This window comes from Pinus tabuliformis, chromosome 6 (genome assembly GCF_031772625.1).
Source record: "Pinus tabuliformis cultivar Carrire ecotype Pingquan chromosome 6, CPIR1, whole genome shotgun sequence".
In the NCBI taxonomy this organism is placed as follows: Eukaryota; Viridiplantae; Streptophyta; class Pinopsida; order Pinales; family Pinaceae; genus Pinus; species Pinus tabuliformis.
The window spans coordinates 1,080,721,269-1,080,744,638 of record NC_142292.1 but is presented as its reverse complement, the minus strand read 5'-3'; the positions used below and the strand labels follow the sequence as shown (position 1 = coordinate 1,080,744,638).

General features: G+C 39.6%; 1 protein-coding gene across 2 annotated transcripts in view; it reads right to left on the bottom strand.

Annotated features, from left to right (window-relative positions):
• Positions 1-2,203: 2,203 nt before the first annotated feature.
• Positions 2,204-23,370, bottom strand: part of LOC149262659 (microbial collagenase) — a 158,152-nt gene continuing 136,985 nt past the window's right edge. Inside the window, exons 4-5 of one of the 2 annotated variants that reach the window (XR_016259186.1) lie at positions 2,846-2,998; positions 2,478-2,654 (exon numbers count right to left, since the gene is read on the bottom strand). Coding sequence is in view for 1 of the 2 variants with exons in the window: in XM_089425023.1 (XP_089281149.1) it covers positions 2,364-2,654 (291 nt within the window). In the remaining variant the exon portion in view is untranslated. Of the gene's footprint in view, positions 2,655-2,845; positions 2,999-23,370 lie in introns of both variants that reach the window. The other variant, XM_089425023.1, reaches the window with a different exon arrangement.

Sequence of the window (23,370 nt, the reverse complement as noted above, 5' to 3'; positions counted from 1 at the left end):
ATAATTTTTTTGTGGCAAGAGGAAAACTTGGTAGATATTAGATTTATTTGCCTTTTTCCTATTTAGATTTAGTTTCTAGAACTTCCTTTGTTGATATCATGGCCTATTTAGTAAAAATTATATGATAGTTTAAGTTTGAAATTTGAACCTATCTTTGCATTGTTTGTTGTATTGTACAACCCATTTGTGATGCATATAATGCTCTCTTTCGTTTCATGGTTGATGTTATATGTCATGGTTTGTTCATAACAAATGTTGTATGTTGAAACTTGAATATTGATGTTATGATTGACAATTAATCATTTGATGACAATGTTACAAGTTATGACTACCATGTTGAATATGTGTCATAATTTTTGCATGACTAACTAGTCCACACGTTATTCATGTGTTGGATTCAGTGGGTTCATATGGGGGTTGCAAGGAAGGCTAGTAAGGCCCCACCTATTTGGAGGTTCAAGTGCAGAGTTCCTTGCACAAATTTATAGTCCACAATTTTCTAATTTTGATTAAAGAATTAAGGTTGTAATCTAATCTAAATCAACATATTATAGTTTGGATAACCATGGGATCCAATGTATTGGATTCTAAATGATGATGAAAGTTAGAGGTGTGGCTCTAAACCTTTTGCCATTTTTCCTAGTTATTGTTTACTTTTCTATTTATAAAGAATCTATGTATACATTACTCACTATAAAAATTTAAAACTTCCACATTAAATTAATTTTGTATGTGTACTAAATGGTTGATGCTTTAATAATATATATATATATATATATATATATATATATGGGATGATATTCTCCAAAAATTTACCAATTTTAATAGTAAATTACATGTTTTTCTATACATTCTATACATATGATTTTTCAAAATAGAATAGTCTCCTACAACTACAACTATATATGAAAAAATTATTATATCCTTAAAAAATACCTGCTTCTAGCTCTTGCACTTGCTCCCAGTAATGTGGGTTCTAACCAATAAACAAACTAGTGATTCTTTGAGTATCATAAAAATAAGGGAGATAGACAAGATGTTGGCTCCAACAGATGAAACAAGGACTGATTGGGTAACAGCCGAGAACCAACAAGTTTCTTAGCGAGGAATATGCATCAACCACGGATTTTCTTTTCATTATTGTGTTTATATTCAGACTCTAAAGCTCAAAGCGACTCGCGCAGCCTAGGCGACATCGAGAGATAAAAATATTCAACAAAGAAACTGAAGTGTCCTACCAAGACTCTCGTAACCAAAACCAGATAGCATCCATAGGTTAAATGGCTGATGGGTATTTGTGTGGTGTGATGCTAGTTAATATTGCAAGCAATCAAATGTAGAATGGCGAGTCAAAAATAAAGAATATGCAGTAAGAACATATGCTCAGGTAATTATCGAAACAAACTACAGATTATCATGGACAACCTTTAAGATTTTCTCTTTTTAATTCAGCAAGAGAGACTGCCGCTGTTATATGGCTTTCACCCACACTTCCTAAAGGTGGAGCTCACTACTTATCAACACAGTGTCTACAATTTCTTACACCAATTACAATTAAAATAGTCACGAGTAAGATCCATGCAGACTACTACAAGCTGATATAAATTTATAAATAATCACATGATTCAGGGATATCCATTCTCCTGTATGCGAGATCGAGCTGTCTCTGGGAAGGACACGTGGCAAAATTAGCACTTAAACGAAATCAACCCATACTGTCACTGTTTACAGATTACAATCCTAGAACACACTATCTGTAGCTCCATGATGTATGTGATATTCAATATGTTTCTGCTTTCATTATTTGACTGCCATGTCAACAACTGCCAATAGTCGCACTTTTAAAAGTTGTTTCTCTCGTGCACCAGGACTTGCAGAAAGTTAGTGGAAAAGTCATTGGACCTTTAGAACATGATTCATCTTCGAATCAACTGATAATTGGAACCCCGAGGAAGCAGCAATTAAGTTACACTCCTCATCAGTCCAGCCCTCAAAACGATAGCGTATCTTTGTTTCTATCGCATAGTCAAACACCTCGTTACCTTTATCAAGTTGGGAGTATGTTAACCGCACTTCAGCTATCAGATTAATAAAGACCGTGAGAACAATTTACACTACACTCAACAGAAAACAATGCCAAAGAAAGCTTTTCACTTCTGGAGCACAACATCATCTCCGACTGATCATGCAACATTTACACAACTGGCCAAAAAGTTGTCTATAAACTAAGAAAAATAATAAGAGCACATATATGCCTTTGTTAAACAGAGAGAGAATTGTATCATATTGCTTCGCACACATGCTAAACTAGTGTCAAATTACACTGTGCATTCTAAACACTCAAAAGTTTCTTCAAGGACAAGTTAAGTTACTCTGGTGCACCTGCACCAAAATGCTGTTCCTCCACCCCTCCCTTGAGCGACGGCAATCTCTTCATCAATGTAAAACCAAATGAAGAATGGATCTTTGGTCGTCGGTGTTCGACCCTTGTCTTTATCTTTTGCCAGATTAATTTTCAGAGGACCAAGTGGACCAATTTTTAACTTCATGTATTCAAAAATAAAGGCCAATATTCGTTTTTTCCAGGTAAGCCTTCCCTCAAACGTTAAGTATCCTATTGGGCCCAGGTATATTCCGTTTTCAATCCTCATTGCCTGCAAATCACATCAAATATATTATTTTGGAATGCTGCAAGATTTCAGAAAGACCTGTCAAATCTGTAAATCATAACATGCAAGTCATAATGAAATAATGTTCAGCTGATTATATGCAGTTTTGCAGAGGGCAATATTTATAGCATGTCTGTGATGAACTTTTCTTAAAACCAAATTCATCAACAACATACATAGGTTCAATGCTCATTAGCCCCAGGGGTTAGCTCTGTCTAGAGCCAGATGTGAAGTTCTTTGATATTGTTGCTCATCACGGGTTCGACTCTCTTTGATTCCCTTGGGGCAAGACTTCGTAATCAGGGCTGACGGTTTACCCAGTTTACCATCTACAAAATACGGAAGCACTCGGGAATTTACAGTGCTTTCATTTCAAGTAAAAAACCAATAATTTCAAGTAAAAAACAAAAAAAGTCTGATGCTCATTAGCACAACCACCATTTATAATTACAATACTGCCTTATAGATTTCAAAACAACGAGCATGGCATCAGACACTGGTATGCAAGTTTAACCATTCGGATAGATATGGATATTTCAAGAGAGTTGTATTTTACATCATTCGCCTCACCAACACCAGACATTAGTATGCAAGTTTAACCATTCGGATAGATATGGATATTTCAAGAGAGTTGTATTTTACATCATTCGCCTCACCAACACCACTCGCACATGCACCAATTGTTATGAAATAGTGGTATTAGGATTAAGAGCTCATCCAAATGGGAAATTTTGCATGCAATGACTGGGCTTACTTCGAAATATTATAAATGGAGAATGCTTGCCTATTGCAATATTTTGTAATTTTTCTATTTAGTGCAGGAATTTATATTTCCCAATTAAAAGGAAGAGTTCGAAACCATATCTGCCATTCAAAACATAGACTAGGTCACATGGAAAGGCAGGTACTTGACAACAGTTGGATTCTAATATCTTGTCTGATGCATTTACAACAACAGAATAGAGTTCCTTTTCACGTCATAAACTGCCTGAAAAGAAGAGAAGCAAAGTAAGTGAAAGGTTATCGCCCACCACTATGAACTTTCGTAAAACACCATGTGGCAGCAGTAAATATTGTCACAGATATTGATAGGAAATACATGGATTTAGTCATATGAAAGAAGAGAAGCAAAGCAAGTGAAAGCTTATGGTCCACCACTGGAGCTTTGGTAAAACACCAAGTGGCAGCAGTAAATATTGTCACAGGTAATGTTAGGAAATACATGGATTTAGTCATATGATCAGAAATGAACAATAATAGCTTAGCTATTGAGGTAGCCTGCAAAAACCACTTTGGTTCATGCTTTTGTATAATTTTTCTAAAAATTATCTTATAAAAGTAACTAAATAGAAATTTGTTCACATAACACAAGAATGAGATGGTTCAACTTGGTCTAATGCGTATATTAGGTAAAAGCATGTCTTTTAGTGTGTTTCTTTAGTGTACATTAGTATGCTTTTGTAGTTATGTAATCTCATTGGTACGGTCTAGATAGAGTAATTCAATAGCTCATATTCTCCTCTATACTAATGGCTATTGATCTCTAGCTTAACACTTGACTGATCCATGATCTTTATTTAAAAAACATAAGAGGACCATTTGTTTAAGATCAATTGTGAGAAGCACCCTTATATACAAATTTTCCTTTTGCATTAGTTGTTAAAATTAATCACTAAAGAGACACAAAATATTTACCAAGAAAAACATTAACACGACAACAAAACTCAAACATGCAAACATAACACCATATTTACCTTGGGAAAACCCCAACTCCGGGGAAAAACCCAGCTAACTGAATTCCATTAGATCCTTGGCCAAATCCCCAGCCAAGTGAGCCTTACATCCCCTAGCTGTTAGGATACTCCGACACAGGAAATAGTTAAGTATAACTTGGTCTAGTATAGAGTTAGGTAAAGTGTGTTTCTTTACTATGTACATTTTGTAACTTACAATCCGACAGTCACGATATGTAGTGATCTGACGGTTCATTCTCTCCTCGGTATTACCGACACTTGATCCGTGACTTAACACCCGATTGGTCCATGATCTCTATTTAAAGAGGATGGAGGGTCATTTGTAGGTTAATCGTCCATGAGAGAAGCTTATGTAAATTTTCATTCTTTTATTAATAAATTGCCTGAAGTGGCCGTGTTGGCTCAGGCCGTGGACTGTTTCCCTCTTTGAGGGTTTTAACCACGTCAAAAGTACTGGTGTATTGATCTGTGATCTGTTTGTGAGCGGTATCCTTTGGTGTTCTGTCTGAGGAACTTACCCTGTAAATTCCTACATGGTATCAGAGCTATTTGAGGGCCGCGTCCGTTGGTAATCCAAATCTGAAGCCGGTAGAACTGCATTCGACTACTGTTTCCTAGATCTACTGTTTCTGACTGCTTTCGGGCCGAGAGGACTGCTCTGTTGTGTTGGGAGCATCTGTTCCAGTGAGGAACCCCTTTCGTTTCACGCGAAAAGGTTTCCAGTAACCCTAGCTGCATCATTTTTAAGATCTGGAGGTATACAGTGTTTATTTGCAGCTTACAGTTATTTTCTCTCTGTTTATTTCGATTTCAGTTTATTTAGTTTTTTTTTTATTACCGAATCTATACCTTTCATTTCTGCGTATGCTCTTTGCCCCGCGACTCTGTGCAATCTGGGCAAATCAGAAACAGAGAGGAATGATTTTTCTCATGCTTATGCTCTTTTCCGTTGCGCCTTAGTGTGATCTTGGAAAATCAGAAACATTGAGGAAAATATTTAGTTTCCGGCTAAAGCTAACTTCGAGCCGTAAGGTTCGTTTTTTTTTTTGTATGTCTGTGTTGGGTTTTGTGTTTTTTGTTTTGTAGGGAAAAAAAACTTTCTCAAAGCAAGCATGCAACCCAAAGCTTCAACCCCCCCCTCTCTTTCTCTCTCTCTCAAACTTTTTGTATAGCTCACTTGGTCCAAAGCTAATTTATGAGAGTAGAGGTCTTGAGTTCAAGTCTCCTTTTTGTGGGGGCGGATTTTTCATTTCCGCACATTCCCGCACTTCGTCGGCGACTTCATCAAATTTTCTTCAAAAAACCATAACTTCTTCATTCGGAAACCGTTTTCAGAACCGTTTTTTTTTAAACAGCCTAATTTTTCGAGATCTTTCCATTGGAACACTTAGTTTCAGCATCTACAGCTTCAGTTTCTGTTAAAATGGAAAGTCCATGCCAAGTTATTCTTGACAGCACCAACTACTTCCAATGGTGGTCCTACATTGTGGATTTACTTAGAAGTAAAGATCTCTACAAAATAGCCACAGGCCAAGAAACCAAACCGAAAGATGAAGATAAGGCAGCTAAATGGGAAAATAGGCAAGATCAAGCACGTGGGTTGATAGGGATCTCTATTTCTCCAGATCTTAGATTCCATATTGCAGAACTTGATACTCCTGATGAAGCATTGAAACAAATTACTAAAGTTTTTGGAATAAAAAATGAAGTTAGAGCCCATCAACTTGAAAATGAGTTGCTTACATTGGACCCCAATAATTTTTCTTGCATTGAAGATTTTTTGTCCAAGTTCAAGACCCTTAGACTTCTCTTGGAAGGTGTTAAGGTTAAGAAAGAAGATAGTAACCTTATCTATTCCATTCTTACTAAGTTGGGACCAGCCTACTCTGTGTTTGTTTCCACCTTCCATTCTACAAGAGAAGCCTTCATTTCTCAAGGACAAGACTACAAGTCCCCTTCCTTTGATTCTTTTTGTGATTCTTTAATAAGAGAACAAGAAAAACTATTACACCTTGGTCTTCTTAATCTTGGAAACTCTTCTAAGAAAGCGTTAGCCGCCCAGCAGCAACCAAATCCAAAGAATCCTAAGAAGTTGTATCCTAAAAGGAATGGTCCTAAACCAAACAAGGGTCCTAAGCAATCTCAGCCTCAAAATGAAAAATCATTTCAACAAAATGATAAGACAAATAAAAACAAAGGGAAGAAGACTGATAGACATTGCAACTTTTGTAATCGAGATGGCCACTTAGAATCCAAATGCTTTAAGAAGATGGAAGCCTTGGACGTAGCAATGAAGAAGCATAACATCCATTTGGAGCACTCTTCAACTTCAACTTCATCTCCAGGAATGGCACTTTCTGCATGTGGTTGTCAAGCATCTCGGTCTGGCTATGCACTAAATGTATCTTCTTCTTCTCATTCTCATGAGTGGCTCATTGATTCTGGAGCTTCTTATCACATGGCCAAAAACAAAGCCATGTTTTCTTCTTTAAATGATTGTAACACCAAAAATATATATGTTGGTGATGATAGATCTCTTAGTGTTGTAGGGACTGGAACTGTTCATATAGACAATGGTCAGTTTAATGATGTATTATGTGTTCCAACCTTATCCTGCAACCTTCTATCTGTATATCAAATAACTCATTCAGGGGAAGGTAAAATCGTTGAATTTTCACCTCACGATGTTGTAATTAAAGACCTAAGAGATCCTAGACAAGTTTTAGCTACTGGCATTGATGATGATTCTACAAGGTTGTATAAGTTTCACAACTTTGGGTCATCAAATCTTCCCTCTGTATTTGTTGCTCATAACGATGAAGTGAGCAAACTTTGGCATGAGCGATTTGGTCACTTAAACTATCGCTCTCTTCAGAATCTATGTAAAGAAAATATGGTGACAGGTCTTTCAATGGTATCTTGCAGAGATGGTGTTTGTTTCGGATGTGTACTCGGAAAACATCATCGGGACAGTTTTGAAAAATGTGCCCTTGGCACGCATCAGCCCCTTTACAGCTCGTGCATAGTGATTTATGTGGTCCACTGCCAGTTGTTTCATTCTCTGGCTGCAAGTATTTCTTAACTTTCATTAATGATTTCTCCAGACGCACTTGGGTATACTTCCTAAAACTCAAGGGTGAAGTATTTAACATGTTCTTGGCCTTTAAGGCCTTTGTTGAAAAACAATCTGGACATCAAATTCTTAAGCTAAGATCTGATAATGGCGGAGAATATGTTAACAACAAATTCATCAACTTTTGCACTGAGAATGGAAATCAAATGCAACATACTGTTCCATATACTCCACAACAAAATGGTGTAGCTGAAAGGAAGAATCGCACCTTAAAGGAAATGGCTAATTGTATGCTTCAATTTAAAGGACTTAGTCTTCATTATTGGGCAGAAGCAATTAACTGTGCAAATTACATAATAAATCGCACTCCTACTAAGGTTTTAAAGAATATCACTCCAGAAGAAGCATGGAGCTCAATTAAACCAGATGTAAGTCACTTTCGTGTTTTTGGAAGTGAAGCATGGGCCCATATTCTAGATGAGAAACATAAAGCTTTAGAACCTAAGAGTGAAAAATGTATTTTTGTTGGATATTCTGAAGATGTCAAAGGATATAGACTTATTCCACTTAAGTCCAAAAATGTTATCATTCGAAGAGATGTAAAGTTTGCTGAAAATATATCGGCCTACGAGCCTAGTTCGGCGGATGTGCCAACTCTCCCTATCTCTTCTACTTTTGAAAATATTTCTTCTTCAGATGATGAAAGCGAGGATGAAAATCCTCCCCCACCTTCTCAGGATCCTCCTTCAGCTCAGCTTCCAAAATGGGTCCGTGCTACTCGGGATGCAGCAGGTGATCTTGCCGGTGATCCTACAGAGCAGCAACGTACACGTTCTCAGTTTGATAGAGCCTCTTCTTTACTGGCTCAAGCTTCAGTGAATTATGATCCTGACACCTTTGCAGAAGCTTCAGGCCATCCAGATTGGGAAGCAGCTATGAATGAAGAATATCATTCATTATTGGCAAATGATACATGGGATCTTGTTCCTCTACCAAAGGGAAGAAAACTTGTTAGATGCAAATGGGTTTACAGAACCAAGTATGGACCAGAGGGGAAAGTTGATAAACAAAAAGCTCGTCTTGTTGCTAAGGGTTTTTCAAAAGTTGAAGGCATTGACTACACTGAAACCTTCTCCCCTGTTGCCATAATGAACTCTATCCGCCTTGTTCTTTCCCTTGCTGCCTCTTTCAAATGGGAAGTCCATCAGATGGATGTTAAATCCGCCTTCTTGCATGGGGACTTGCATGAAGAAATCTATATGGAACAACCTATTGGCTTTATACAAACAGACTCCAGCCTTGTATGTCGGCTTAAGAAATCCCTTTATGGTCTCAAGCAAGCTCCTCGAGCTTGGTATGCCAAAATGGATAACTTTCTTTTAGAAAATGGCTTTTCTAGGTGTCATTCTGACAATACTGTCTACACCAAGAAAGTGGGCAAGTCTCTTTCGTTCTTGTTCTTTATGTTGATGATCTTATCCTGACTGGTAGTGATCCCAACCTTATAAACCATGTGAAGACTAGCCTTAAAAGGAAGTTTGAAATGACAGACTTAGGACACTTACATTATTTTCTTGGTCTTCAAGTCTTGCAATCCAAGGAAGGTATTTCCCATTCCCAGTCCAAGTATGCCTGTGATATTCTACGCCATTTTCACATGGAAGACTGTAAGCCAGCCCCTTCTCCCTTTCAGTCTGGAGTCAAACTTTCAGTCACTTGTACTTCTCCTGAAGTTGATGCTACCTTATACCGTCAACTTGTAGGAAAACTTTTGTATCTAACCCATACTCATCCTGACCTTTCATTTGTTGTTGGCCTTGTTGCTCGATTTATGCAAAACCCACGTGAAAGTCATTGGAAAGCAGCTAAAAGAATACTTCGTTATGTTCGAGGTACAGTTCAGTTTGGGATTCATTACAGTGCCGAAGCATCTCCTCTATTGGTTGGTTTCACTGATTCCGATTGGGCTAGTGACCCTGATGATCGGAAGTCTACTACAGGTTATGTGTTCACTCTTGGTTCAGGACCTATTACATGGGCTTGCAAGAAACAAGGTGCCATTTCTCTTTCTTCAGCAAAAGCAGAGTATCGTGGTGCTGTAGAAGCCAGTAAGGAAGCCTTGTGGCTTCGTCAGATCCTATCAGAGTTTGGCTTTCAGCAGCAGCATCCGACTACACTTTGGTGTGATAATCAAAGTGCCATTCAACTATGCAAAGATCCAGTCCAACATCAGCGCAGCAAACACATTGAACTGCACATGCACTTCATCGGAAAGCTCATCCACGACCATGTTCTTGAAATGCAATATTGTTCAACAGATGATCAAGTTGCAGACATCTTTACAAAGGCTCTCACAGGGGCGAAGTTCACTAAACTTCGATTTATGGTTGGAGTTCAGGAAGTTGTCACTAAGGGGGAATAGGCTCTAGTGCCTCCTTCCTTCTCCTATTGTGTCATATTTGTAAATCCTTCAATCCTATCCCAAGTTGTTCTTAACGGGGGATGTTAGGATATTCCGACACATAGGAAATAGTTAAGTATAACTTGGTCTAGTATAGAGTTAGGTAAAGTGTGTTTCTTTACTATGTACATTTTGTAACTTACAATCCGACGGTCACGATATGTAGTGATCCGACGATTCATTCTCTCCTCGGTATTACCAACACTTAATCCGTGGCTTAACACCCGATTGGTCCATGATCTCTATTTAAAGAGGATGGAGGGTCATTTGTAGGTTAAACGTCCATGAGAGAAGCTTATGTAAATTTTCATTTTTTTATTAATAAATTGCCTGAAGTGGCCACGTTGGCTCAGGCCGTGGACTGTTTCCCTCTTTGAGGGTTTTAACCACGTCAAAAGTACTAGTGTATTGATCTGTGATCTGTTTGTGAGCGGTGTCCTTTGGTGTTCTGTCTGAGGAACTTACCCTATAAATTCCTACACTAGCCCATTACAATAGAGTTCCTCCCAGCCTTTTTTTAAAGGCTCCGTTACTAGTCAAACTGGCAGGGGACCTAAAGGGCAAATTTTAGACCAAGGGAAACAAATGGAGACTTAGCCCACTGTCACCTTAGCTAAGGCGTCCTACTCTTTATGGACTTTCAACGATGGAAAGAGACCTGATATATTATGGAGTCACCAATGAAGGATAAATCAATAATGGATACAGAGTGCCCCAGATAATCCTTTTCCAGAAGAATTTGAAGGATAGAATGTTGATTTGGGGTAGCATTGGATGTGCTCTAGCCATGAAAATTGGTGGAGGGTAAAGCACATGAAATCTCCAAGACCCAAAAATGTTTTGGGCAGATTCTAACCGGTTTGGGAGATATTAAAATAATTAATATTCTTAATAGAGTTCCTAAGTCTAAACTTAGGAAAAATAAAATATTAATGGGCATTAATATAAAATTGTTTTAGAAGGGTCCCAAAGTCATGGATCAAGCCAAATCTAATCTTAGTCGTTGATTAGAGATTTAATCTCAGTGGTTGATGGACCAATGAGAAAAGTATAAGAAGAGGTTTGAGGGTCAGTTGGACAACACACCAAGAGAGATCAAGAATTCGATTTTCTGGGGTAGGGTTGCTGAGGAAATTGAGTGAGTGATCTGAGTTGCAGCTGAGGGGCAGTGAATACATAGCAGAGAGGCAGATTTGGTACCAGAGAAGCAGCGCAAAGCCCAATGAGGTTGACGCAGAGGCAGTTGGAGGCTACGCAGAGGCAGCCAGGAGCTACGCAGAGCTAGAGAGGCCAGCGTGTGAGATGCAAAGGGTCTAGGGGCTGACGCAGAGGCTCCAAAAGCTGACGTAGAGGCTAGCAGAGTTGACGCAGTGCCTAGAGCTGGAAGATTTCGTGGGACAGACTGGGCGCTGGTGAGCCAGATAGGGTAACGTACTCCCTATTAGAATGATGCAAAGCCGCAGAAGCTGCAAGTGTTGTTGTGGGATCGTTCATCCAGTGATTAGCCAGCCAGAATATCTGTCTCGGAGGAGAGGTACTACTGCCGAGGGCATTCTCTCTTGGGTGAACCATTTCTGACACCCTAGTTGTATTCTGAAAACTGCATAATAATAAAACTCTCCGAATAGCTGCACCGGTTTTCCCACATTGGGTTTTTTCGGGGACATTGGTCCAAAAATAACGATGTCAATTATGTGCATGTTTACTTTCAGTTGATGATCTGTAGATTTTGATATTGTACTTGTATTTATTTTCAGTATTTACATAGTAAATAACTTGTTAAGTAATTGAACAAGTAGGAAGAAATAAATCAGATAGTACATGGAGAATTTCTAACGGGTTAAACTTAGAAATTCCAACATGGTATCAGAGTGTGGTTGCAGATCACAGATAACTGAAGGCATCAGTCGAGCAGAGTAGTAGCAGCAGAAACAACTATCCGAAGTGACAGAAGTTGTTCCTAGCAGAAAGAAGCAGGGAAGGGGTGATGTAGAGGGTCTGCGTCATCAGTTCGAGCCAGGAGGAGGATTAGCGTAAAGGCAGAGAGGAGCAGACCTAACATACGCAGTGCCCATCATCTTTCTCCGTTAGGAAGGATCGACGTTGGGGCCAGGAGGTGCAGATTTTGCCGGTGCCGGGATTGCGGAGAGCCTAGAGGCTTAGTCCTTCAAGTTGTTGGGGTATAGGAGGCTGCATATAATTTGCGGAGCGACGCTGGTGTGGTCAAAGCAGTACCTAACAGGGAAAAACCGAGGAGGGATTTCCGAAAGGGAAATCGAGACTCAAAGGGAGTTGAACCGAGGACTTCCAGGAGGGAAGTAGAGAGACTTGGAGGAGTCGAAAGAAGAGCAACATAATGGTCGTGAATGGACTAAGAAATCAGGATAGGTTAGACGAAGCATCCAACTTCGTGGTCTGGAAGGCCAAGATCTTGTCCATTCTAGACAGATATTGCATCAAGGACTTCGCCTTGAAAACAATAGCGATCCCAGTTGACCTAGCTAAAAATGAGAAGTACGAGGAGGCAATCGCCAAGGCGAAGTGCATCATCCCTGATGGGGTCAAGGATCATGTAGTGTTGCATATTGCTGAGAAGGACACGGCAAATGAGATGTTAGATGCCCTAAAGAAATTGTACCAGCATACTTCCATGCAGAGGAAGATGTTACTTAAAAATCAGCTACGATCATACCAGATGCAAAAGGGAGAGCAGATAGATGTCTTCCTCGGTGGATTGAAGGAGATCCGTGACCAGTTAACTTCCATAGGGGCCACGCTGGAACAAGAACTGATGGTGAGGACTGCATTGAACACAGTCTCAGAGGATTGGGAAGTATTTGTCCAAAGCATATTGGGCAGGTCGAGCCTTCCAGATTGGGAGGAACTGTGGGCAGCGCTTCGTCAAGAAGAGATCAGACGGGTGACCAAGGCGGGGAGTAGCGGAAAAAGGGTCAGAATCAAGAAGGAGGTAGAAGAAGATGCGGCTCTCGCATCTGCGGGAAAGCAGGAGAAGAGAAAGAATAAGGACCTCTCCAAGGTCAAGTGCTTCCATTGTGGGGAACTAGGTCATTTTGCGAACCAGTGTCCTAGGAAGAAGAGCAAGGGAGAGGCTTCTGAGATCAAGGCAGTGCCAGCTAGGGCAGAAAAAAAAAGTCTAGGATGACGACGACTATGCCATGAGTGCTCATGCGCCACTTGAGAGGAAGTGGGGTGACATCGAGTTGTAGTCAGACGAACTACAGGCGATGTGGGGCAGGATTCATGAGGTACCCAACCTCTTGGATTATACCTTACTACAGGAGCTCCGAAGAGTAGCAGGACTAGCAAATGTTGAGAGAGACGGATGCGGATGGAGTGACAGAGAGTGCTATAGTGCAGGAGTCCCGGGATAGCACGCTGCAATAGTAAGAGAAGCACAGGAGTGTTGCACCAGTGCAGGATGGCACAAAGAAGTGTGCAATGGTGCGAGATGCATGGAGTTGCTGCAGCTGCACAGAAGTCAATACAGGGAGCACTTGTTAGCGGCAGAGAGAACTTCAGCATTAGGAATTTCTCTAGCCTGATAGGGATGTCAGAGTTGGGTGGATCAGTTACTTACTTCTCGGTAACTGAGTTGCAGTGCAGTAGTTAGCAATGGCAGTGCTATGGGCAGCACGATGCAGTGTGAGAAGAAGGGGATGCAATGCAGATGTAGTGTTGGGTATATGGACCAACAGCAGCACAGATGCAGAGGGAGCTGCCGTACAGATGCAGCAATGGCAATGGCAGGTCCATGGGCAGCAGTATAGGATGCAGCAGTGCAGAAGATGTTGGGCTTGGAGGCCCACATCAGCACAGGGACCGATGTTGGATGATCAAGGTGATACTCAGTGAGGAGTATTACTAGAGCAAAGTCCTCGCTAAGAGGGAGTGTTGATTTAGAGTAGCATCGAATGTGCTCTAGCCATGAAAATTGGTGGAGAGGCTAAAGCACATGAGATCTCCAAGACCCAGAAATGGTTTGGATAGATTCTAACTGGTTTGGGAGATACTAAAATAATTAATATTTTTAATGCAGTTTCTAAATCTAAACTTGGGAAAAATAAAATATTAATGGGTGTTAATATAAAACTAGGTTAGAAGGATCCAAAAGTCATGGATCAAGCCAAATCTAATCTTAGCCGTTGATTAGAGATTTAATCTCGGTCATTGATGGACCAACGAGAAAAGTATAAGAAGAGGCTTGAGGGTCAGTTGGAGAACACACCAGGAGAGATCAAGAATTCTATTTTCTGGGGCAGGGTTTGCTGAGGAAATCGAGTGAGTGATCTGAGTTGCAGCTGAGGACCAGTGAATACATAGCAGAGAGGCAAAGTTGGTACCAGAGAGGCAGTGCAGAGCCCAGTGAGATTGACGCAGAGGCAGCCAAGAGCTGCGCGGAGCCAAAGAGGTCAGCGTGTGAGACGCAGAGGGTCTAGGGGCCGACACAGAGGCTCCAGAAGCTGACGCAGAGGCTAGCAGAGCTGATGCAAGGCCTAGAGGCAGTGCTGGAGGATTTCGTGGGACAGACTGGGAGCTGGTGAGCCAGATAGGGTGATGCAGTCCCTATCAGAGTGACACAAAGCAACAAAAGTTGCAAGTGTTGTTGTAAGATCGTTTATCCGTTGATTAATCAGCCAGAATATCTGTGTCAGAGGAGAGGTACTACTGCCGAGGGCATGCTCTTTTGGGTGAGCCATTTCTGGCACCCTAGTTGTATTTTGAAAACTGCATAATAATAAAACCCTCTAAATAGTTGCACCGGTTTTCTTGCATTGGGTTTTTCTGGGGACATTGGTCTAAAAATAACGGTGTCACTTGTGTGCTTGTTTACTTTCAGTGGATGATCTGTAGATGTTGATATTGTATTTGTATTTATTTTCAGTATTTACATAGTAAATAACTTGTTAAGTAATTGAACAAGTAGGAAGCAATCAATCCAATAGTACAAGAAGAAATTTTAACGGGTTAAACTTAGAAATTCCAACATAGAACTTGTTTGCTTCCTAAGCAAGGTACAATGTCTTCTAGGAGAAGGATGGGAGGATTTGAGGGTTAAGTTTAGGGAATATGACTTGTGAAAGAGTTTCACAATTCCTAAAATCCTTGTTGAAATTGGTATCCCAGATGGTTCTTGAAGAATTGTCTTTTCAAAGGAATGGGACCTCATCGGACCAAGTGGACCCAACATAGGTTAAGAGGTAGGAGTGTAGCAACCAATGATGATCTTAACCCAAACAAAGAAGGGAAAAGGATCAAAGAAAGAATATTCACTTAAAGGTGTTGAATTGATCCTATGAGGCACCAGCCTTGGGAATACTAGGGCAAAGTTTGATCTTGGAGCTAGGGCTTGGCTTTTCTCACAACTCCACCATTGGAATTGCTTCAAAATTGGAGGCCTTGAGGAGACACCAGCGCAGGAGAGGTTAGGAGATCGAACTTTTTCGAGGGCAAATTCATCGGGAAAATGATGCCCTAGGTGACCCAACTTGGCTAGACCAAAGAAAAGGTGAATTGATTTTATGTGACCACCTCTTGGTAGATCAATGCCTTAGTCTTGGGAGAATGGAGTCTATGATAAATATGAATGGGGACCTTTGGTTCTTAGTCAAAGAGGCCTCAAGAGTACTTCGCTAGCCTTCTAGGTCAAAAAGAAGTAATCTTGCAACTTTTATACTTCGATGTGCAAAAGGTGATGGCTTATCAAGATGAATTCGTTGATAGAATTATCCATAGGAGATTTCATTCAAATTACATGGCCCATACATTGAGAGATGCTATATAAAGACAAAATTCCACAATTTAAGCAGTAAATGCATGCAGCAATTAGCCCTAAAAATAGCGAAAATCCCAATCCAATGTATATGACAAAGTAAAACAAGAATAGCATTAAAAGCATGTAATTACATGTAATAGAACATATCCAACCATCCACAATTTGACCATAGAGAAGCTCCAAGATAAGATAAACCAAATCCACACATCAAAATTCATCTATAAAACTCCAATTCATCTTCCAAGAAAAAGTGTGAAATTCTCAAGAGAGAGAAGAGATTCAATCTAAAGTGATGATGAGAAAATGAACTCATCTCACTTGTATTTATAGTTATACACTAATGATAAGTTCGAATTAGTCTCTTTGGCCTACATAAGCCCCAAAAATAAAATAATGTGCTAATATTCTAACTTATGGTGGCAAACCCACCAAACTAGCTCACAAATGAAAGAATATGCTTCTTAAGAGGTCAAATGATGAATAATACATGTCGTAGAGCCCTCTAAGAGGCCTAATGAGGTCTATGGGCGCCATAATGAAAAGTAGGACCCTCGAAAATAATGGACAAGGGTTGGCCCCTTGTTCTCCAAACAATAAACCTATGGTGCTCCTAATGGGTGTGGGGGCACTATAATAACCTCATGGGTCTCCAAATGGGTCTAAGATCCCTGTAGATCGTCTGCAAGGGCTCTGATGATGGTGTAGAGGATGCCACATCGTCCTACAAATCCTGGGTCATCTGCCAAGTGCATGGTACATTTGTGGGGCCGACTGGGCAAAGGTGAAGCAAGTGCATCTTCCTCATCCAATGAGAGTATCTCGCACATATGTGACCATCCTCGGGGATCCATGGAAATATATCTACTGCTATGGAGGACCATGGCTCTCAACACACACCCTACATGTGCCAATGTAGCCCTCTGGAGGATTAGGACCCCATATAGGGAAACCAAACCCAAAATGGAGACCATCTGCAATCTTGCATAAGATCCAATGCGTCCACTACCCTTCCAGTACAACAAGCCATTCGAGAAATAGAGTAAATGAGCTTACCAACCATGGGCCACAGGTGGTGAATTCATAATGGTCTTCCCTTCCATAATGGTCTTCAAGATGTGCCAATGTCTCCTAACTCCAAATGGGGTTAACCAAGTATCCTATTAGGTGATTTCTACTTCTAAAGGGGATAATATGTTCAAGGTACATCTTTCAAAAAGTGGTGCCATGTGACAGGTAGTTGAATGAAGTAGGGGATGAGAAGGGGGATTCCTGGGCCACATGCTGGGGTACAAGGATAGTGAATAAAAGGGAAGCCCACACTTGGGTTTATAATGTATAGGAGGGAGCAATCATAATACATGAGGTGCCCCGACCTTGATTTTTCCACCCTTCTTTATATGTCTTTTTCATTTTTATGATTTTCTTTAATTAACTGCTCGAGGTCAAGGGATAAGAGCATGGTGTATAAGATATAAAAGTGAATACCCGCTTTTAAAGTAGGACGGTTCATTGCCCAACAAGGGTTGGGACAATCATGGGTTCCTATATGATGAAGGATACTCATAGAACTTGTAGGAACCAAGGTGATGGCCATGATGATGGGGTAGAGCTCATGTATTGGATTTTCCCCACATGCTAAATGTGTTTGTCCAGGCCATTTTTTTGCATTTTGTGGTACATTTTCTTGTTGAATATGGTCAAATATGCATTTGTCTTTGTCTTTAGCTGCATCAACCTCCAAGCATCATTCTAGGCTTGACCCAAGGTGTGGGCAAGGGGAAGGGGCGAGCTAACCCTATGTGGACCCAAGGGGGAGAAATGATGAATGGGGTAATAATGCGTGGAAAGGGGGTAATATAAGCAGATAAGGGAGCAAGATCACACAACCAAAATCGGGGTTTTCCATGAAATAACATTCTTTAAGCCAAACGGTCAGTAAAAGAGATCCCACGGGACTAGAAGCTAAGGTTTATATCCAAAAAGGGTCTAAGGAACAAGAGAACAAACCTAACCCATTCTTTCTGCCGAATCCCCCCATTAATCCATGCCCAGAAGTGTCCATGATAAATAAACTACAATACTCAATTACCAAATGACAAGGCATACCTTTAGGTTCAGGAAGCCCACCTTCAAACATATGATCATGGCAGATGGGCGAGGGACCACATGGCTAGCTCAGGTGACAGAGAAATGACACAATGAGCTAGCTAGTGGCTTCAAGGGAGTGTTAGCTGCTGGCTAACGACCATCTTGGAGAAAAAAAATTCTCCTAGGGATATCACCCACAAAATGGTGGGTAACATCTAGCTCCAACTGGGATGTGATCTCTCGAATAAGTGGGTGAAGCTACTCGAACGGGAGGTCATGAGAACTCCAACAATCTCTTGGTTACCGTAGACCTGTTATCTGCCAATATCATAGATGGAAAAACACAGGGCAACATGCTCTCGTGGCGTCTCATGATCGCACATGCTATATGTTAGGCCATAAAATCAACAAAAAATAAAATATGCAAAGATGCATCTATCTACCATGAGAAATATCATATGACATTAACTCTAATGCAAAAATGAGAATGCAAAACATCCTACCCTAACATGCATATGACGAAGCTATTATTAAGTGTAATCATAAAGCTAGTGCAACCAACATATCATCAAGTCAATATAAATATGTCTGCCATATCACTTCCACCATTGTCTTTATTATTTACATAATGGATTATGGCCTTCATCAGGTTATGATTAGTAGGAAAGGGAGGTTGACGAGATGGACAAACACAAGTAGGTTGCACATGATGATTACACTAGAGAGGGGAGACTATGGAATGATCAAAACGTTGAGGGTGCATCCAAGGAGGAAGAGTATAACAAATTAAGGGCTTTTCCTTAACACTAGGGGGGAGGGCTCATAGTTACTTGAGATCATATGACCAGGGGTGAGGGAATCAGTGGATGAAGACTCAAGATAATGACCAATACGAAAAAGGGAGGAAGAAGTATTGTATTCAACAGGTTTTGCTTTCCCAAAATCATAATCTAAAGGATCAAGTGATTTGAACACAAAATCATACTCAGGGGAAGTGGGAGCCTTATCAATTTCCTTAGTATCAAATGTTGGGTCTCTCCTAAGAGGAAAATTGATCACTTCCAACTACCCCTCTTTATGCAAAGGAAAATGAAGATTCTCCTTCCCAAGATTATCAATGGGTACATCATCATAAATAACACCTGAGGGGAAGGGAGGACCAATCTCATCCTCATCCTCCTTGTCAATGTCGTAAATGAGAGCACAGTAAAATTAAGGATCAACAATTTCTCATTTCTCCTTTTCAATGTGGAAATAATCTTCAATGTCACCTTTCAAGGGGTTAATGGGGTCAACTTCCTCAAGGTTCTCAAAAGGAAAATCATTAGAAGTAATATCTTTGAGAAAGGTAAGGTTAGTCTCAACTTCACCTTCCATAGAATCATTCGTCCCAACACGTGTTCTCAAAATCATTCTTCTCATCATGTGGACTTGACGATGACTCATCTTCCTGCTCATTAATTAGATTCTCAATGTCTTGATGATGCTCGATGAAGACTTCCTCATGGATGCTTAATGCAGGGTATACTTGAAAGTGACTAAGAAAGCCATAAACGAACTCCTCAATAAATGAGATGTTTTTAGGTTCATGATCATGCAGCCATGAGTTATGACTGCCGAGAGATCCCATGAATAATAACATAAGGACATCTTGGTGAACCACTTTCTCCTTTGAAGTATGTGCATTGAATCTTTCTACATGGTCAATTGCAGGGAGTGGATCACCATCATGTTAGAAAATAAAAAAAGCAGAAAGATTTTCTTATACTTGATAATTACTTGTGAGATTCTTATGTTCTTCTTTTATCTTAGTTCATCAAGCAATTACAAAAACAATAGCACAAAGATCAAGGACACCAGATGTAGGCAGACAACCAGGGAAAAACCCAAATCTTGGGGAAAACCTAGTCAGCAACTCTTCCTTCAATAGTTCTCCTGAGATAATCCAAGACTCTTGACTTAGACACAGACTTCCTCCACACCAAGTTAGACCTTTCCTTTTTCAGTAGATGATCACTTTCCAATACTGTCTTCGACCTAGATGCAACAGTAGCAGCACTTCGATGCAGTAGTATCCTTAACCTAGCAATTTCAATCTTAATGCAACAACTTCGACCTTGAAGCAACACTTCTACCTTGAAGCATTTCGACGTTGATGTCGTACTTTGACCTTAATACCGTACTAGAACTTATTGATGCCATAACAAAACTTCTTGATGTTGTAGCCCAGAAAGTCACACATTTGAGAGAGAGAGAGAGAACCCAAAACCTTTGATCCTGCAATTCTCCTTCTTTCACTGCAACTTCGCACTTTTCCACAGCTTCTAGGAGATCGAACTTGTGTGAGTGATTGTCCTCCAAATGAATCGAACTGCTTCAATATATAGGCTTCTCGTACCCTTCTTGACGCTGACTTGCTGTGGAGGTGACAAAATTCATTTTTGACTCAAAACTAATTCTTTTTACATGATTCAAAAGCCCAAGAAGGGTCTTATTAAATGTACAGTGACTTTAATGACTCAGTATAAATCCTAGAAGTCTCCAATCGGAACTTTGACCTAAAACTTGATGACCCAAGCATGAAACCCATGCTTTAATAAGTCATAATAATAATAATAAAATTTTATTTTCATTCTTTTTCATAAGTAAATTACATAATGACTCAAATACATTTATGAAGACCGAACCTAGTTAAATTCTTCAACACTCCCTCTTAACTAGGGAGGTATTCATAACAAGTACAAGTAAGATCTCAAACTATATGAACTATTAAGAGTTTAGGCACCACAATGCCATGGGCTAGATTCCTGACCACGGCAATCTATCCAAGGTCCAACAGTTTAGGCACTCGCAGTGCCACGGACTAGATTCCTAACCAGGGCAATCTATCTGAGTGGGACTAAGATGGACTAGAGCTTTCAGCCTCTCTAGGTACCATCAGGGTTACTTGCTAACCATCAACCGATGGATCTAGGTGTGTATTCGAGGTCAGAGCTCTATGACCAACGTCACCTATCTTACTTCAAGATCTAGACATCAACAACAAAGTGTCAGCCAGATGTCCTCCCAGGTAATGTGTATTACCCACAAAGCCTCCAATTATTTCAATTGGTAGCAAATCCTCCCCAATCAAACAAATCAGCAACAAATCTCTCCCGATCAAAGTGATCGGTAACCATCATGTAAAACATGCTATCAAACCTCTGAGAGATTTACTTGTACAAACACAACCCCAACCAATAACAAACTTTCACATGTACATAAGTAAACACAAACCTTTGGGGTTTTTTAAACAACTAGATGTTGCTTCTCAATTTATTACAGTAGGACTTTCAAACAAATATTGACAGAAGATTCCTCAATCATTCAACTTCCTTTCCTACTTCAAAATCAGCTTTCCTTCTGTTAGTAACACCTTAATATGTTTTCCCCAATTACTTCAAGGTATCCGTCATGACTATAGTATGCCATCCCTCTCAACTCGAGACTTCAAGTGATGTGTCCTTCTCTCACTTATGGCCTTCACTAAGATTTACGGCTGTTAGTCCTAGTCTAGTGCATAACACATGAAGCAAAGAACCATATCCATCACTCCTTAACCAAGGAGGATCTAATCATTCCTACACAAGGAATATACCCAAGCTCCCTCTTAACCCAGGGAGATCAACTTCTTTTCTACTACATCAGAGAATCTTTCATGGCTTCCATCCTTCTTATCAGAGTTATCATGACCATCATCATCCATATAATTTTCTTCATCATGCTTATCAAATGAACATCTTCACTATCTTGAAGATTATGTACCTGCATAACTTAGATAGCAAGTACAACCAAATCTATAGAAGCATGAAGTTAACCATTTCATAATCATATAATAATGGAAGCATTAGACTTTATAAACATGATCAACAAGAGACTTTACTTCTATACTTCAACTTCTTGCCCAGGTTTTGTTACAAACCCTAAATCACATCAACAACTCAATCAAGTTATCAATCTCATTATATCAAAAGCTTCAATATTTCTTTCAAAGATAAGACAAACTCTTTTATAACATATAGAAAACCCTCGAATCAATTCAAACAAGTATAATTTCAACAAAGTATCTAACAACTTTCAGAATTCATATGTTAGACTTCCTACTAGGATTTTGTGCAAACCCTAGATTTCAAACATGAGCCATTAAGCTTCAACAATCAAAACCAATCACAACTCAATTTCAAATTTCAACAATCTTTCATAAATCTCAGATTGTCACATTAGTCATCACATATTAGAGAATTGAGCTTCTACTAAGGTTTAGTTACAAAACCCTAGAATTCACAAATACTATCATCCTAGAGAATCAAACTTCGACTAGGGCTTAGTTCCAAACCCTAGGACTCATGACCATCAATAATTAGGTCAACTCATATATCTAGGATTTTATCATCATGCACAAGCATATAATAACATGTGTTAGTCAAACCCAATGACACAAATATCAATATATTAAAGTTAGACATATAACAAACTTGATCAGACTAGGGTTTGATTGGACAAACACACATATACCAAGGATTTCATTTCTAGGACATTATAAGGGTCTTGCTTATACACCCTACTAAACCTAATGATCTAGGGTTTCAATACAAAACATAACAAACCTTAATTTACCAATACTTCAAAAGTTTGGGATTTCAAACATCACCATTCAACCCTAACAAGTTAGGGTTTTTCATAACCATACCAAAACCCAAACATGACATCATCAAAGCATCAAACATTTCTTTAGACTTCATCAATAACCCTAAGTAGGCTAGGGTTTCACAAACTATCATCGACATACCCTTAAGTTAGGGTTTTTACAAAGAACCTTTCTAGGGTTCCACAAGAATAATCAAAGATATAAGGAGGGTAGATTTATCTAATGATGAATCACCCAATCAAAAATCTTTATGATTCAAGAGTGCTAAACACAACAATGTTAGTAATGAAGAATAGATTACCAAAAAGAATGAATATACCTTTATCATGAAGATAACAAAGCTTATGGTCTAAGGCATACCATTGTTTCTTAACAAACCTTGTAATCCCAATGCTTTGTCTTGTGAGGCCTTCTTTCATAATCCTTGAGTATTCAATAAGCCTTTCCTAAACAAGTAAAATATGAATAGAAATGTGATTAGTATTTAATATAAACAGACTTAGATAAGTAAGGGAAACCAAATATAAGAGATAATACAAGGAGTACGATACCTATCTTTGGAAAGTGGTGAGGGCTCCCTCTTAATCCAAACTTGAGGGATAAGTAAGGGATAGAGTCCCTAACAAATAGGTATTTGACTTCAGATCCTTCCATCTTGTTCTTCTTTGGTGAAACTTCTTCGGCAAAGTTTGCTTGATCCTTGCTCCTCCTTTTATTCCCTGGATTCTCAGGACAATCCCTTTTATAGTGACACATCTTGTGACAACTGTAGCATTGGCCCTTTGGACTTCTTGAAGGTTCCTTTATTCTTGTGATGAGCAGAATAGTCATTCGAATTTTTCTC